We start from the raw sequence: 18,439 nt of genomic DNA, 5'->3' as shown, positions 1-18,439 counted from the left end.
CACAGCACACAGTCAACCTGTGGCATTCCTTGCCTGAGGAGGTTGTGAAGGCTAGGACTATAACAAGGTTGAAAAGAGAACTCGATAAATTCATGGAGGTTATGTCTATTAATGGCTATTAGCCAGGATGGGTAAGGAATGGTGTCCCTAGCATCTGTTTGTCAGGGTGGAGGTGGGTGGCAGGAGAGAGATCACTTGATCATTACCTGTTAGGTTCAATCCCTCTGGGACACTTGGCATTGGCCACTGTTGGTAGACAGGCTACTGGGCTGGATGGATCTTTGGTCTCACCCAGTATGGCCATTCTTACGTTGATGTTCAGAAAAGATTCTCTATTATATTGCTCATACCAGAGTCAATTATATATTGATAGATCTATGGTAACATCTGTGATTCTTACTGTTTGTGTGCCTTAGCCACCAAATACTTGCTCTCACCATGAACATCTTTGGGAAGCATATTGCTGGGCTTTTGTGCCTACAGATGAAATTCTTTACTAGCAGTCAATATAATTTATCAAGTGTAGGGTTTATGTCAGAGTCAATGCATGTCATCACATTAGACCTGGTCTTCTGTATGACACTTACACTGAATAAAATTCCCTATTGCTCCTGAACTGAAAGAGAACCTTATTTGAGATGATTTCTAGCTTGCATCTGTAGAAGTGCTTTATCTAGCTTTCCCTGCCGAAGACTGAGAAGGTCATCCATGGACAGAAACATTACTGTTGTGCATGCTAATAGTGTTCTGATGTTTTTTGTACAGATCTGAGTTTGTAGAAAACTGTACTGACAAACCAGGCAAGTAAACTAAACTCTTGGTGTAAATAGTATGCCGTGACTCCTGCTATATATTCCAACTTAACTTTATAGGGTCGTATGATACTATAACATTATAGATGAGTTTCAGTTCTAATGCAACTTTTTAGTGGCTTGTGTCTGGCCCATTTTAATTTGTTCCAGGCTGAAACTTAGTGAACAAGATCTTTTCCTGTGGGTAATATTTTCTGATCAAATTTTAAAAAAATAATCATTTTATAAAAAAACTCATGTTTTTAAAATGTTTTAACAAAACATGAAAGAGGCATTTAATGGTTTCTTTTGTACCTTTTTTTTCACTCTTGTCCTTCAAATTTAATTTAAACAACACAAATTGGCAAGACATTAGTCCATATTAGGGTTTAATCATTATTGCTGCTTTGAAAATAAATTAAAATTAGAGATTGTGCCCAGACAAAAATTTCTTACATTGTTTAAACAGAAATACTATTAAAAGAATCAAATTTCCATTGGACATGTACTATTGGTTTAATTGAATAGTATTGGTCTAGTCTATTTATACTATTGAATTAATTTTTGCATTTATTTCATCCTGAAAAGATATAATCAGTCAATTTTGGGACATCAATGCAGAATGCCTCGTTCTAGAATAGGAAAAAATGCTCAGGGGGTAACGTTTCATTCTGTATAATGCTCAAGAGATTGGAAAGTCTTAATTATGACACAGCTTACTACTACAGGAAGAGGAATGAAGAAGTCATAAAAATTACTGGACAAGGTACCCTTTTCACAAATAATCTACAAAAGAAGACATCAGTGTCTGGGACATGGAAAAAGAATGCTTACCAAATACTGCCCTTGAATGGAAACCAGAAAACACAAGAAGAAAGAGAGGAAGACCATGAATAACATGGAAACAAACAGTTCTGAACGACATCAGCACCTCAACATGAAATGGGAAGATTGGGAGAGAAGGGCAGTTGACAGGCAAATGTGGATAGCCCAATGTGCAGCAAAGCATGGGATGGACTAAGGTCTAAGTTTAAGGCTACTACTTTTGTGACGTGACAGACATTTCAAGATGGAGAGCATTCATTATATCATTGTGGAAGGAGAATCCTGAAACTTTTCAGTATCTCTTAATTTAAAGGAAGCCTGTCTTCACATTTTGATTGTTTCAACTCACCTGCAGTTTCTCCGTTTTGTTCTAGGCAATGGTTGTCTTCCAGCTTTCAGCACTTCTGCTCAGCCTTACTTGAGCCCCCAGAGTCTTTCTAGATTCTAAATATAGTGATTTTGTCCTCCACCAGTGGAATGTGTCCATCTGATTATAATTAGACAACTGGCTATTGAAAGCTTTGTCTCTTCAGAAGGTTACAAATCTAGTGCAGAAGTTGTTGTCCCTGTTATATTCCATCTGGGTTTGTAGCAAACTTCAAGAGCAAGATGCCTCTATCCCAGCATCTGACTTTGCCACAGGGATGCACTGAAAGAGAATCTTCTCTTAGGAACTGATGGAGGTCAGGAGTTCAGGCTGATATTCTCAGATTTATCAACTTCTTTCAAAGCCATTGATCATTAGTAGTGGTTGACATGCCTGCAAACGGTAGCAGCAGCATACACAGCTTGCTTGCAATGTAAAATGAAAGGGTTGACATGTTTGCGGCTAATAATGATGAACCACACAATTCCAGGATTCTGCACAATGGAGGAAACATAAAATTAGGGTCTGAAGTACAAATTGCAATTGTAGTTCCCAAGATGCATTTTTACAGTGGTGGTGACTTTAAATATTAATGTTCTGGCCAAATTATAATTATGGAAATTATATGCCTCCTGATGTATCAGAATTCTTCCTGAAACTTATCCTAAATTGTGTTGCTGTACATTCATGAACAGCTGCCATGTTTCCAAGGCCAGATAGGACCACTGTGATCATCCAGTCCAACCTCTTGCATAAACCACTTAATAGAACTTCCCCAAACTAATTCCTAAAGAATATATTTAAGAAAAACATTCAATCTTGATTTTAAAATTGTCAGGGATGTAGAATCCACGACAACTCTTGGCAAATTGTTCTAAAAATTAATTGCTTTCACTTTTAAAAAATATGTCTTATTTCTAGTCTGAATTTGTCTAGTTGCAACTTCCTATCATTGGATCATTTCTCTGCTAGATTAAAGATCCCATTGTTAAATATTTGTTCCCCGTGTATGTATTTATATGCTGTAATCCCCTAATCTTGTCTTTGTTAAACTAAATAGATTAAGCTCTTTTAGTCTAGCACTATAAGGCATGTTTTCTAATACTATATTCATTCTCATTCTCAGTCTCTGTCTTGAGGGACAGATAGCTCAGTGGTTTGAGCATTGGCCTGCTAAACCCAGGGTTGTGAGTTTCAATCCTTGAGGGGGCCACTTAGAGATTTGGGGGAAAATCAGTACTTGGTCCTGCTAGTGAGGGCAGGGTGCTGGACTTGATGACCTTTCAAGGTCCCTTTGTGCTCTATGAGATAGATATATCTCATAGCTCTTCTCTGAACCCTCCCTAATTTATCAACGTTCTTCTTGAATTGTGAGAACCACAACTGGACAAAGTATTCCAGGAGCAGTTGCACCGATGCCAAATATAGACCTAAAATAACCTTCCTATTTCTACTCAAGTTTCCCATGTATGCGTCACAGGATCACTTTTGCCCTTTTGGCCACCGTGTTGCAGTAGGTGCTTATGATTAACTGATTATCCCATCACAACTCATAAATCTTTTTCAGAGTCACTGCTTCCCAGCATAGAGTTCCCTCTATGTCCATTCTGTAAATGTGGCCCACTTTCTTTGTTCCTAGATGTATATAGTTACATTTAGCCATAATAAAACACACATTGTTTGCTTGCTCTCAGTTTACCAAGAGATCCAAATTGCTCTGTCAGTGACCTGTCCTCTTCATTATTTAGCACTGCCCCAATTTTTGTGTCATCTGCAAACTTCATTGTGATCATTTTTGTTTTCGTCCAGGGTTATTGATCATATTAAGTAGCGTGGGGCCAAGAACCGATCCCTCCAGTGTCCCACTGAAAATGCACCTGATCAGTGATGTCTCCCCATTTACAATTACATTTTGGCATCTATCAATTAGCCAGTTTTAATTCATTTAATGTGTGCCATATTAATCTTATAACATTCTAGTTTTTTAATGAAAGTGTTCTGAGGTACTAAGTCAAATGCTTTACAGAAATTTAAGTACATTATGTCAACACTATTACCTTGTATCGATCAAGATTTTTAATCCCTGGGGGGAAAAAGATACCAATTTAGATTGACTGGATCTGTTTTCCATAAACCAATGTTGATTGGCATTCATGATATTACCCTCCTTTAATTCTTTCTTAATTGGGTCTTGTAACACCTTCTCCATTATCTTGCTCACAACTGATTTCAGACTGACAGGCCTGTACTTACCCAGGTCATTCCATTTACCCTTTTTAAATATTGGCACATTAGCTTTCGTCTAATCTTCTGGAACTTCCCCAGTGTTCCAAGATTTATTGAAAAATCATAATTAATGACCCAGCAAGCTCCTTGGCCATCTTTTAAAACTCTTGGATGAAAGCTTCTGGACCTGCTGATTTAAAAATGTCTACCAGTAGTAGCTGCTCTTTGACATCCTACTGAAATACTTGTGAACTGAGTGTTATATGATATGACTACATCATCATTTTCTCCCAAATAAAAAACAGAAATATTGTTCTCTAGGACCATGCTGTTATGTAGTCCTTGCAGGCAGCTTCTACAGAATTCCCCATTAGGGTAGGTGAGGAAGAAGGAGGGTTTTTTCCTATGCAGAAGAAATTACTGCTGATCAAACCTACAGAGATTCCCAGATGGATTTTCAATGGGAGATATGCCTGTATCTGATCGAAGTATGCTGCACAGATTTACATCTCATCCTCCCCTTCTAGTTCCATGTTCCCTCCCCCAAAGCCATGAGTCTCTAGAGAGGGTTCACTGGGTTTTGGGGACCAGGACAGAAAATGCAGGACAGCTGCTGTTCTTTCCCTCACTGTGTTTGTTCACTATTTATTACTTGCCCAACCAATACTGGAGCTTGGTGCTGTACAGATACATAGTACCAGGCAGCCCAAGTCCCAAAGAGCTTAGCTTATAACGTAAATAGACCTCACAGTCAGAGGATAGGGAAAGAGAAATGTTTATCCCCATTTTACTGATAGGAAGCTGCAGCATAGAAATTAAGTAATTTGACTAAGATCACATACAATCTGTGGGCAAGCTGGGATTTGTACTCTGTCCAGGACCTTAATCACAAGACCATCTCTCATCGGCACAATTAATTATCTTCCCTGCCATGCAGTGAAAGGTAGTATGTAATCCAGCGTTCCCTGCTTACATGGGTGTTTGGGGTTACACCTGAAAGATCTTTCCAAAGTAATATTGCACTGTCATGTCAGGGAGGCTTAACTGTGTGGCAAACATACACTTGGATATAAAGTATTTTTTTGCTTCATATTTCCTATGGCATTTTTTATAAACATGATTATCCTTTACTCAGAACCAGCCAAATTCTTTACCTTTTGCTAGCTCACAGTTCCATTGTAATGATACAGTAGTTTCAAAAAATTGATTGAAGATTATACTGTTAACAACGTGCAAGTTAAACTGTAACGCTTTAAAAAGAATAAATGAACATATAGGAAAATCCCTATTAAATTAATGTAAACATGTTAGTTTGAAGCATCTATCACGTTGCAGAACATAGTATATACAATTCACAGAGCCTCCTGGCGTCTAGCTGAGTCTTCCACTATTTTTAAATATTAGGTGAGTTAACTCTTTGAGAGATCTTTGCTGGGTCCCCTTTAAGTCATACAGTTTCCTTCTCTAGCCATTTGGAAACCACAGACATTCTCCTAAGCCTCCATTTGAACAGGGCTGGCTCTAGCCATTTCGCCTCCCCAAGCATGGCAGCACGCAGCAGGGGGCGCTCTGCCGCTCGCCAGTCCCACAGCTTCAGTGTACCTCCCACATGCATCCCTGCGGAAGCTGCATCGGAGCGGCGGGACCAGCGGACCCTCTGCAGGCACGCCTGCGGGAGGTCCACCGGAGCCGCCTGCCACCCTCCCGGCAACCGGCAGAGCGCCCCCCGTGGCATGCCGCCCCAAACACATGCTTGGTGCACTGGGGCCTGAAGCCGGCCCTGCATTTGAATGCCATTCTGTGAAATGCCAGCATTCTTGCTCTAAGGGTTATATCATAATAGAATGTAACTCTGAGATTGGCACTTGCTGCTCTTTTGAAACATGTTGCTGCTCCGTGAGTCAATGACTCCCTATAGCTTTCCCTTTGAATATATAAGTACAGCCCAGCACGTGAAAACGAGATCCTTAACAAACTCTTGCTTTGTATACAGGTATTTGCTGAGGTTTATTGGTTTGGAATGCCTTGTGTGTGGAGATGGGGGCAGCGTTTAGATTTCCATGGGCTTTATTTAGGATTTAGATTCTTTAAAAAAATGTATGTGTATTTAAAGGATGTTTTTAATCTTGAATGAGACTATAAGGTAACAAAATACCCTTTCCACTTGATTAAATCTCAAAGCACAGTCAAAGAATGTGATGAAACACAAAAGCCATGTATTTGCACACATCCTTCCACAGTATGGACAAATGCAGCAAGACAAGAAATTGTGGAGAAAAACCCTTATTTTACATGAAATACATCATTTTACCTTTCAACATATGATAATTAAGTAGTTCATCAGAAGGAGTTAGACTGGCTCATAAAGCAGTTCCACAGAGAGATTTAAATGCCACTCTCATACATTGTAGTGTTGTAACTCAATGGGTTAAATCATGGTGAATGCCAGAGTTTGACAACCCATTTTTTCAATGGCAGACAGGTAGGAATTGGCAGGATAATATTTTGAAAATCCTCATATGTTCTATGTTGATAGAACTTCTAACATGTTCTTATGTTAAATTGCACCCAGGCCTCAGAAATGAGAGTGATATATATTAGGTTTTGAAAGTGTTCTGGGATTAAGTATTTCTATTTTTAGAAAAATATTGAAAACATTAATGGTAAAATGATACTTGAAATGGTGCCATTCTTGTGAATTTCTTCAGTCACAGTAGTTTCTTTAGTTACTTTTTATGATCAACAACCATCATCATGTTTCTTGTTTTAGTATGATTTCTGTCAATACAGTGGCTCTGGTCAATAAGGGCCACTATTGGTTTATGCAGTAGAATGCTGAGCTCCCCCCATCTCTAGCCCGCACATTTAGAGTAGAATTTTGGATAGAGTATGAAGTTTGGGGAAGGGTATTTTGTTTTTAGATATTTGTACCAATTTTGGCATGTTGATTCCAAAAAAAGATTTTGCCTTGGCCTTTGCCAAAGCCTTTGGCACAGCCTGTATCCTGTTTGTAAATGTATACTCCATTTCATATGCAGCTACCCAGAAAAATTGTGTTCATGTGAGTTCTTACTCCAGAAGAGTCCAAGCCACAAAGTTTTGAATCCAGATCCAAACTTTCCAATAGTTATGTCTATTCAGATGTGCAGTTTGGGTAGGACTCATCTACAGTTCATCCATTCTGACTTCAGCAACATAACTCTTCCCAGCTTACTGACTGAGATGTTTTTAATTTGTAAATTAGTTAAGGAGTATATTGCAGTGTTGTTGTAGCCATGTTGGTTCCAGGATATTAGAGAGGCAAGGTGGGTGAAGTAATATCTTTTACTGGACCAACTTTTGTTAGTGAAAGAGACAAGATTTTGATCTTACATGGAGCCAAAAAACAGGGAGGGGAGGGATAGCTCAGTGGTTTGAGCATTGACTTGCTAAACCTAGGGTTGTGAGTTCAATGCTTGATGGGGGCCATTTGAGGAACTGGGGCAAAAAAAAATCTGGAGATTAGTCCTGCTTTGAGCAGGGGATTGGACTAGATGACCTCCTGAGGTCCCTTCCAATTCTATGAACAGCTATTACCTTATCTTTTTAAGAAGTATATAGTATTTTGAAAACCTCAATTCTTTTTTTGGTTTTACCACCAAGTCACTTAAGTCCCTGAGTGCCCTTAGGTAAATCACTTAAGCTTTCTATGCTTCAGTTTCCAAATCTGTAAAACTATGTTTAATTTATGATTATTATTTATTTAATTGTATTATCTTTCATTACAAGATTTGAGACCTTTAGATCTAAGGGCCAATACCATGCATACCTTTTTATCGCATATGAAGACTTTCCTCTGTCAGTGCTACATTTAACTAAACCAGTCGTTGAACTCCCTTTGAAGGATTTGAGTTTCATTTCATGTATTTTTTGAATGTTTCCCTCTTTATGTGCTCTGTGGAACTAGGATTTAGTTTTGCTTTCTCATTTTGGCATCAATGAGAGCTTGTGGGTCTGCCTCTGCATATCAGGTTTTAAACAGGCGTCTGAAGTTGTGCAATCCAAGTTTTGAGAGACATACAGAATCAACGAAATCTCTTAAAAATGTTGGCCTTATCCCTTTACATACTTGAAGTTGCTCTGCCCAGAGCTGTTGCTGATGATTAGTCCCACTTCAGTTATGTTTGAAGGAGCCATAGAACAAATTACAAAGAATACAGTCAAAGCACATTCTCCTATGTGTATCACTGAACAGCTTGAGCACTGGGAGAAAAAAAATATTTCAGAGTCATAGAAGTGCATTTTAAATGTTGTGCTTTGGATTATCAGCACAGCTTCTATTAATGTTAATTGCAGTTATGTAGCCAGTTCATTGAGTCACTTGATGAACATTTATATCAGTATTTTTAAGCTTGACAGATCTCTGAGAACTGAATCCAAGAGCTATGTGGCCTTGGCTCATTCCTTGGGTGTATTGCCCCAACTTATTCATTCATTCCCATTCACACTTTTCCACTATTTTACCCAGATTCAAGAGCGACTGAAAAGTTGTTCTGGTAAAATGAATCTTCATTTTAAATAGTTTAGGTTGAATCCCTATGCAGCCTGCATGTTCACTGCAATAGGTTTCTCTGCCACACACTGAAAAATCTCACACAATTAAATGACCTGAAACACTTCAGAAAACTATGCACTGTATGAAAGTAGCATAGTGATAATTTCAGGTAATTTGACACTATCTTATTTCTAAATTATGTCATATATTGAGATGAGGTTTAATCCTTTGCCTTGCCCTCTTTAAACCAGTTTGTAGCAAATTGAATTGTATGCACAGATATCACTCTACAGATAAAGTAGGAAGAGAGTTGTGCTGATGTGGAAATGAATTCCTATCCACCAAAACATTCCATCCTCGCAGCTTTGAGTAGCACCAATATAGCAGTCTAGGCAGGCACAAGACATCATTAAAAGAGAATGGAATTGAATAACATCTGTTGGATGCAGTAAATCACTAAAGTGATGGTGTATAATGGGTAAACAAATCAAAAAGGTCATACTTTGATTTAATGAAAGTATTGATTTAAATGTCCTGTTGGTTTCAGTTGGAGAGAGTCCTAGGGAATGCCCAGCAGTCACTGATTTTATGTGTTGGAACAAGAACTGCGTTCAGTCTCACCTTGTTTGCGACTACAAACCAGACTGCAAGGACCTATCAGATGAAGCTGATTGCAGTAAGTACAATTTTCTATATTAATATTTAAATTTTAACCATAAATACGGTAACCCAGCTTACGTGGATTTGTACAGCTGCTCAGGAGAAGGTAATATAAGCATACTGTCCCCTTTCTTGTTCCTCATCACACAAAGTTTTACACTTTCAGATCCTCAAAGACATTTATTGAGCAAAAATTTTTAAATGTGACAGTCACAAATGTGCAACTTAACCAAAACAATGAGCAAATAGAAGAGCAAGTTCAGGTGTTTTTTGAGGAAGATGATCCAAGGATTACTATACAAATTATCTAAAGGAAGAAACTTGAAAGGATTTTGAGCTGTCAACATTAAAGGAAAAAGCTTTATAAGCAAATTGGTAAAAATATAGAAGCATTTAGAATAAGGTTCTGCTCCAAACACTGACCATGTAAAAATTACCCTTCAGATCAGCTCCCTGCATGGGTTCATTTTCATGACACAAGTACATTTTTATTGCTCTTTACTACTCCAAAGCCAACAAAAGACGAGAATGAGTGAGCTGGATTACTTTCCTCCTTCTGCATCATCAACAGAACTCTGATAAATTCCAATCTGTTTACACCTGTGCAAGCTTAGTGACAACTGAAGATTGAAACAGAGTTTGGCCAGCAGAACTTTATTATTGATGATGATGTGTGAGAAGGAAAGAACCCAATTTGACTTGCAGAGCTTACATTAATAGGGCTTGCAGTTAAACAAACTACCTTTAAACACTTAAACTGATCGTATTTCATGTTAACATGCAGTACACATGGAGCCCTTGCCTCTGTCCCCACCCTGCCTCCAATGCCATTTTTGCAGAGTCACTTTTGAGACTAGAACTACATTTTAAGAGCAAGAGGACAGAACAGTTTATTAAGGCACATACTTAATCCTGGCAATCAATCTATGTTTCTTAATCTTGAATCTATACGGCCACATTCTGCCATGGTACACATGTGAAACTATTGCTGAAATCACTCTTGATATGTAGGGGAGAGAAAATGTATCAAATGCATCTTAAACAACAAAAATAGATTTTTTCCCTCTCATATACAGTGGATGGTCACATTAGACAAGTCTTGAAAAGAATAGAATGGCACAATCTTAAATCCTATATTTAGGGATTACAGAGGCCATATAAAGTGTTCACTGAGAATCTGTATTGTGCCCAAATGTGCAAATAATGTCACTCTGGCAAGTATATCAGGAAGAAGTGGAAGGAAAAGGCATATTATCATTAAAATGTTATATGATACTGAAACTCGTCTCCCTCTCTCTCTATTTTTTTTTAAAGTAAATAATCTATATATCTGAAGTATAGATCCTAAAGCAATGTCTTTATGCAGTCTTTTGGCCAGATTCACAATGGAACAAATCGAAATTGAACTGCACCTTTAAAAGGATAACCAGTTCAAGTAGATAAATGGATTTTTAAAGGATTGTTCATATTTTATAACATTACATTAATATTTTTTCAGTAGTCAGGCAGTGTGACTGCAACAAAATACTTTGTAAACTATCCACGATTATATTTTACAGGGCCCCAATAGAAAAACATCATACTCTGAATCTCTGTCCATCACAAACTGCTTTTTAATGAAACTCAGAAAACTAATGAAGATCTTGATTTATTCTGTAAATGTTGTTATTGCATACAGTAGTTGCCACTGGTTTCTGTAAGTGTTCTCTAGAGATAACTTGTGAGACCTTCGGCTTTCTTTTCTTAGTCAGACAATGAATGGGAAGCATAGTGCCATAAATCAGTCCAAGTCACAAACCAAAAGTTTGTTATGATGTATAAAAGGTATTCTTGGGAAAATATTAACTTCAATGCACCTTCAACGTATAAGGCTTCACATATTTACCATGGATGGAGAGGGCATGGAAAACTTCTTTCTCCCTTCTGTCAAACAGTAGTTCAATATTACAGTGTAGCACACAGAGTGCTAAAGTAAGTGCTAGGTTTCCCTTTCCAGCATACCACAGTGCCAAGGGCTAGAGGTGTTTGGATTTGAGACAGGGGTAGAGGTGATCCCTGGGTAAGTCTGCTCTGCTGTGGTGTAGAATAAGCACTAGATGGGGGCATAAACTTCTCTTCTATAATGAAGAGCAAAATGTACTCCAGTGTGCTTTCATCCTTCAGCCACCTCCATACCCCCAGCATAATGCAGCTCCAAATAGCAAAGGTCAGATTTTCTCACGCAACACTAGGGGAAAGCCTCTGCTCCTCCAGCCTGGATGCAGGGACCTTCAAGAACCCTCCGCTGGGCAGGAGAAGCAGCAGGAGTTGTTAAAGACGGGGCAGAATGACTATGAGAGAAACACCTGTGGCTCCAACCTGCCCCATCCTCGCATCACCTTTGGATATTTGAAACTTTTGGCTGTGTTTTTTCTTTTTTCTCTCAGCTCCAGGTTGAACTTGATCCCCCACTTTGTTACACCAGTGTAACTATTGAAATCAAGGACCCAGTTTTGCTGTTTGTAAATCTGGAGTAATTCCACTGAAGCATTTCTCTGGATTTACAATGGAATTTGGCCCAACAGCAATCATCCACATAAAATTGGTGTAACGCAACATTGTGTTGCATCCTATTTAAAAAAAAAAATTGCAGCAGTTGCTTTTTATATGCTTCATTCCTTAGAGTGAGGCAATCTTGCACAATTTTCATTTCTTTCAAAGCCCATTGGAAGTACAGATGTGAAAATCACACATGAAAGCCATTTCAGTTTTCGTGAACTGTAGTCAATTATACATCCAGATCTGATTAATAGCAGGCCTCAACATTGATCAACCATCTAGTGCAGTGCTTGAATTACTGAAATAAAAGCAATTTTGCAGACAAATGGACCAGCCCTTTTCTCATAACTCCTAAACAGTCTCTGTTTACATCAAAAAGAAGAAATACCCAGACGTGCAGACATGCAGGTGACTTCATCGACCTGCAAATGCTGTTCATAAATATTTATTATTAAATGCTTTCTGAAGCACTGGTAAGATATTAGAGCTGAATTCCTGCTGTCAGGCAATGTATTATAAATAGCGTTATAAAATCAAAATTCATTTGGTCTTTGATCTGTTTAGAACTGTACAAGACACATATACTTTCTCTTGAGAATGCACGGCAAATTATTTGCACTTCCTGCTTGTCTATTTCACTTATTAAAGCTCAACTGTCCTTTGTAGTGCAGCACGGCGTATGTTATGAACCAGTGTGGTATGTTCCATATGTTTGTGTTCCTATTTTACTTTAATGGCACCAGTTGAAGGATCCTCCTCTTAGAGTTCACATGCTATATGTGTAATTTTAGCGCCTTTGTGGCCAAGATGGAATCTGCTCTGCAGGCAGCTCTGGCCAAGAGAAGGCACATGCAGGAATGCAGCAGGGAAAGTTCCTTCCACTCCAGGGGCACCTGTTCCAAACCCCCCAGAGTGAACACAATGGAAAAGTACAAAGAATATAGCAAAAGGAAATATTTATTTACAGAGGGATGAAAGGAGGAAAACAACAAGGGGAAATATAGGGGAAGCGGTAAAACAGGGTTGCATTCAAATCAAGGCCCCACAGGCCATGTGGTACCACAGTCTGAAAGGGGCAGACACCCAGCAGTGTGTCTGCACACAGAGTTCAGGAGTCCTGGGCAAAGTTCCAGTCCAGCAGTGAGTCTTGGGTGCTCTTGGTCATCGTCAGTGCCAGTAAACTTCCCCCAAAAACCCCTCTAGTGCCCTCGCCTGGTGCTTTCTGCAAACCCACACACAGTGACAACCTCCTCGCTTAACTAGCTAACAGCCTCCCTCCTTGTTCCCAAAGCAAAGTCACAAGCCCCAGTACTCACAGCTCCATGCAGCTTTGGGCAGCAATCAGGGCCGGCTTTACGCACTGCGGGGCCCGATTTGAAAGAACTGCTGCCGAAGACAGCGGTGGGACTTCGATGGCAGATCGATTAGCTGCCAGGGCCGTCAGCAGCACATCGGCAGAGAGTCCTTCTGCCGCAACAGCTAATGAGCTGCCGCCAAAGACAGAGTCGGGACTTTGGCCGCAGCTCTAGTGGCTGCCGGTGCCTTCAGCGGCATGTCATCGGAGGTTCCTTAGGAGTGCGGGGGCCCGATTTGGGGGAATCGGGTGAATGACCCTAAAGCCGGCCCTGACAGCAATGATACTGGATCCAGCTCCAGCCTGTCCTTCTTGGGCAATTTTTTCCCGGCACAGTGCTCCTCCTGGCTCCTGTCCTGGGGTGTCCCTGATTAGCTGCTCTGTCCCTCCCAGGCTTCAGGCAGATTTTTGGCTGCTTCACTCTGTGAGGGCCTGCTTGCTGCAGCCTTTCTGTCTGGAGCTCCAGACACACACACCCTGTTGCTCTCTCCCCTCTCTCTTTGCTCACACTCCCTCCAAAAGCACTTACCCTCTTAAAAGGGTCATGCTCTCTCTAAACCCTAAGGGGGTTACATATGTTATTCACTAGCTCAAAAACATCTTTATTTAACGTATTTATATCAGACTAGATTTTTACAAGAAAATCCTACAAAACAGCATTGATTACAGTTTATATTTTTGCAAATCTGCATCATAATAAAGAGAATTGCTTTAGTTTCTCATTTGAAAAAATACTTCTATAATGGCAGCGAGTCTATTTTTGCAAACAAAATGTTTTTGGGGCATCCTTTTAAATAATTGAACATTAAACATGTAAGAAATGGTCCCACCTGCTTAGATTGTTTTCTTCTTCTCATGAAGATAAGATGCACAGCGTGTAATTGGAGAGCAGATTAGTTTATAGTCCAGGAGTGTAAAAGAGGATCTGCAGTTTTTGTAGCATGTGGATGCTTTTCTACAGTGCAGTGCAGTCTGTGCTATGGGAACGTGAATTTCAGTGCCCACTGTGACAGACCTAGACCAGTGGGGTACAGGAGTCTGGTAGAGGGCAGATATACTGGTCACTGGATGAGTAGTTTTCTGTTCCCTGAGTGACCAGAGCAGGGGCTGCACTAGAGTAATCAGGAACCTGCTAGAACCAATTAAGACAGACAGGTTGATTAGATCACCTGCAGCCAATCAAGGCAGGCTAATCAGGGCACCTGGGTTTAAAAAGGCACTCACTCCAGTCAGATGAGGAGGAGTCAGAGGAGAGGAAGTGCATGTGAGGAGCTGGGAGCAAGAGGCACAAGGAGTAGAGAGTGAGAAGGTGTGCTGCCAGAGGACTAAGGAGTACAAGTGTTATCAGACAGCAGGAGGAAGGTCCTGTGGTTAGGATAAAGAAGGTGTTTGGAGGAGGCCATGGGGAAGTAGCCCAGGGAGTTGTAGCTGTCATGCAGTTCTTACAAGAGGCACTATAGACAACTGCAATCCACAGGGCCCTGGGCTAGAATCCAAAGTAGAGGGCTGGCCTGGGTTCCCCCAAACCTCCCAACTCCTGATCTGACACAGGAGGAGTTGATCCAGATTGTGGCGGAGATCACTGACGTGAGCAAATCTGTCAATAACGTAGAGGAGGAACTTTGTCACACCACAAAACTGAAAGGGCGATTGGGCTCATGGTTAAGACACATGCATGGGTTATAGGAGGTCTGGGTTTGAGTTCTTATTCTGCCCTAGATTTTCTGTGTGATTTTAGGGAAATCATTTAATCTTACCCGCATCAATGGAGGTTAGTGTCTCATTGGAGGAGAAATCTGTGATGCTGCGTGAGGGCATTTGCTTGGTGTAACTTCTTTGTTTGCAGACTGTACATAAATATTGTTTCTTGAAGTGAATATGAACTGCATACAGGCAGTTCTTCTCAGCGAATGTATCACTGCCTCCTCTCCAAGGGCGCTGACTTAGGCTATATCCACACTAGGAACACTTTACTGGTATAGGAATTCTGCTGTACTGCACTGGCCAAGGCACTCCTAGTGCAGCTGCAGCTATACTGTCAAAGCTGCACTTTGCACCAGTATATTACAATGACACCCCTTCCCCCTCCCCTACCCACAAGCAAAACAAGCTGTACTGGTAAAACCTCAGCTTTGCTGGTATAACTAGGCGTTTCTGCTGGCATAGCTATGTTGCTCAGGGATCACATTTCTTCACTCTCCTGACCAATATAGCTATGCCGGCAGAAGTCTGTAGTACAGATCGAGCCTTAGTCCTTGTCCCTCTCCTGGAATCTCACAATTTAAACACGTGGTTTCTTGGTCCTCCCTAATTCCCTGGGCTTTTCCCCTGGGAATCCCCTGAGTCTAAAGCTGTTTACCTGGAAACATTTGGCCTTGAAAAGTGAGCCTAAGTCCTAAACTTCCTGTTGTGTAGATGCTTTGAAATCCAAAGGAACTCCAGAAAAGGTTTGCCTGCCCAAACCAAGGATGGTTTATCCCTTAATGACTGTCTGGGTGCACTGAGAGTTTCATCCTGAGTTTTTATACATCAGTGACTCGTAACATTAATGATATCAGCACCTATTGCTATGACAGTATTAGCTTCTGTTCTTGCTTTTTGCACGTTAGTGCTCATTATGAAATTAGCTGACTGGTACTGTTGAAAATAGTATCCCACTGGGAAAAAAAAGTAAGAAGGCAAATGCTGAAATAGTGAGAGGATATGTGTCTCCTTCATCAATCAATCGATCAGTTTTTCCCAATATAATGTACTCCAAGATTGATCTGTCCACTTATACTTTCTTCCTGTCCAGCCAGAGGCAAAGCTACCAGATACCCTCTCTGACTGTGCTTCTGATGAATTATCAAAAGGGACATAGGATTGCCCTCTACACATTTTTATCCTGAACATTAATGTATCTTAGAGTCAAATGAATTATCTCTGCGGGTTTGAAAAAAAGAATTTCTTGGGAATATCTTGTTTTATCTCTCACTGTAAAGCATCTTGAGACTTTGTGTTGAAACATACCACATAAAGATAAATTGAATTTAATTCTAAATATCTAGAGCTGGTTGATTTAAAGAAACACTGTCACAGTGGGGAATGGTAGTTCAATATGAGACTATTTACATCTTGGTCCAAGAGCATGTAACTGGTATATTAGTGGGAGAAGTGAGTGGATGCAATTTCTGAGGAAATGCCTCTTTGTTTAAAAAAAAAATCATAAATGATCATTATTGGTATTATGGTAGCATCTAGATGCACCAATCAGTGAGCTCCACAGTGCTAAGTGCTGTACGAACACATACTAAGAGACAATCCCTGCCACAAAGTACTTACAATTTAATAGACAAGAAGAACCAAAGGTGGGAGAAAAGGAGTCGTATTACCCCATTTTACTGATGGGGAATGGAGCTCAGTGAGTTAAGGGCCTGCTGCAAAGCCCACTAAAATCAATGGAAAGATTCCTATTGACTTCAATGGAATTTGGAGCTGGCCCTGAGCCACAGGAAATCTGTGGTAGGGTTGGGCATTAAACACAGATCTCCTGAGTCCAAATCCAGTACCTTAACCACCATACTTTCTTTCACTTATAAAACTACGCTCATAGTTCACCATACAGGAATGCCAATATATGCACATGTGAACGTTAGAGCATAGGAGTGGAGTCCAGGTTTAGCATCTGGTTTGCTGTTATCTTCTCCACTTCACTGAGCTCAAAAAACTCCCATACTCAGTCATGTCTCCCTTATGTCCCTTATAGCCATACATCAATGACGTTAACCATATCCAAAGGGTGGAGGGCATATCAATCTCTAATAAAGAGAATATTTTGTCTCTCGAGCCTGCATTATATCAAGATATATCATATATGTACACCAAAATGTAGAAACATGCAGTAAGTAACATTCTCAGTTTAACATATATAAATTTGGCATTAGTTGAACAGAATCCTTGCTATTACTATGTGCAGTATGCTTATCATGTTTTAAATATACCAACTGATATACTATATATTGATATCAAGAGAGTGAATTTACTTTTTATTGCATTTTCAGGCCAATATACCAGTACCCCTGGAAGCTGTAACTTTGAAACAGGAAACCAAGATTGGATTATTGCATGTGGATTAACACAAGATTCTGCTAATGATTTTGATTGGCGTATTGGCAACAGGGTTGTCACAGGGCAAAGGGGTCCTGATGGTGACCACACACCAGGAAATATTAAGTTCATCACATCAGGTTGGGGAAAGGGAGAGAAAATTCTCACTCTTAGCTCTGAAAATCATTAAGCCATCTGCTGAGGAAACAAAGTATTCTGCAGAATTAGTCCAACAATAGACAGGAGGCCTGTTTAGTCAAGATGAGATCAATTCAGTGTACTGTGCCAGAAGATAGTGGTGGTGAGCAAACTCCACAGTTTTGTGGTGCTAATTGGAAAATGCCCATAAAAATGTTCCATTCTTTTGGATGATAAGGTACAATAAGTGATAGACATCATAAATGACAGTGCTAAAGTAGGCCAGATGAGTGTATTGAATCTTGTCATGTATACGATCATAGTAACCACAAGTGTTGTCTGAATGCAATTAAAAATAAACAGCCTAGTAGAGAGCCTGTTATCAGCTGTTTAAATCATTGGTTGAGTCAGCATCAGTGTAATTTTATAGATTGCTCTTTTCAAAGTGGCCTTGATTATATCATTCTTGATACTCTTTTGTGGTTTGATGCATTTATTTAGTGATCTCTAGACTATGAGCTGCTAAATCAAATGTAAGGATACTTATTACTCATGACCCCTGAGGAGAAACAAACTTTTTACAAGATGGCACAGTGGATTAAATAAACCTACTGTCCATTTGCAAGCATCTGGCAAAACCCTTATTAATTAAAGAGGTATTTGTAAACCTACTCAGTTAGATCTATGACGATGAAGAATTAGATGCAAAAAAGAGGATACAGTCAGTGATAATAATGTTTCCTTTTCTGTTGGACTTTTCCATAGGTGTTGCCTTATATATTTCTGATTGAGGGTCATTGTTTTGTTGTAATTCTGATGCACTTTACATAATGAGCCAGGTTCTGCTTTCAGCTTCACTGGCATGAATTCACAGTAACACCACTGAGCTCAATGGCTTATTTTGTATATTCTGTGTAATG

General features: G+C 39.8%; 1 protein-coding gene across 1 annotated transcript in view; it reads left to right on the top strand.

Annotated features, from left to right (window-relative positions):
• MALRD1 (MAM and LDL receptor class A domain containing 1) overlaps positions 1–18,439 on the top strand; it is a 435,870-nt gene that overhangs the window by 309,570 nt on the left and 107,861 nt on the right. The window contains 2 exon segments of the mRNA XM_075061940.1: positions 9,291–9,419; positions 17,336–17,521. Coding sequence (XP_074918041.1) covers positions 9,291–9,419; positions 17,336–17,521 — 315 coding nt within the window.

This window comes from Chelonoidis abingdonii, chromosome 2 (genome assembly GCF_003597395.2).
Source record: "Chelonoidis abingdonii isolate Lonesome George chromosome 2, CheloAbing_2.0, whole genome shotgun sequence".
Classification (NCBI taxonomy): Eukaryota; Metazoa; Chordata; order Testudines; family Testudinidae; genus Chelonoidis; species Chelonoidis abingdonii.
The sequence above is the reverse complement of the archived record's forward strand: the minus strand, read 5'-3'. Positions and strand labels throughout refer to the sequence as shown.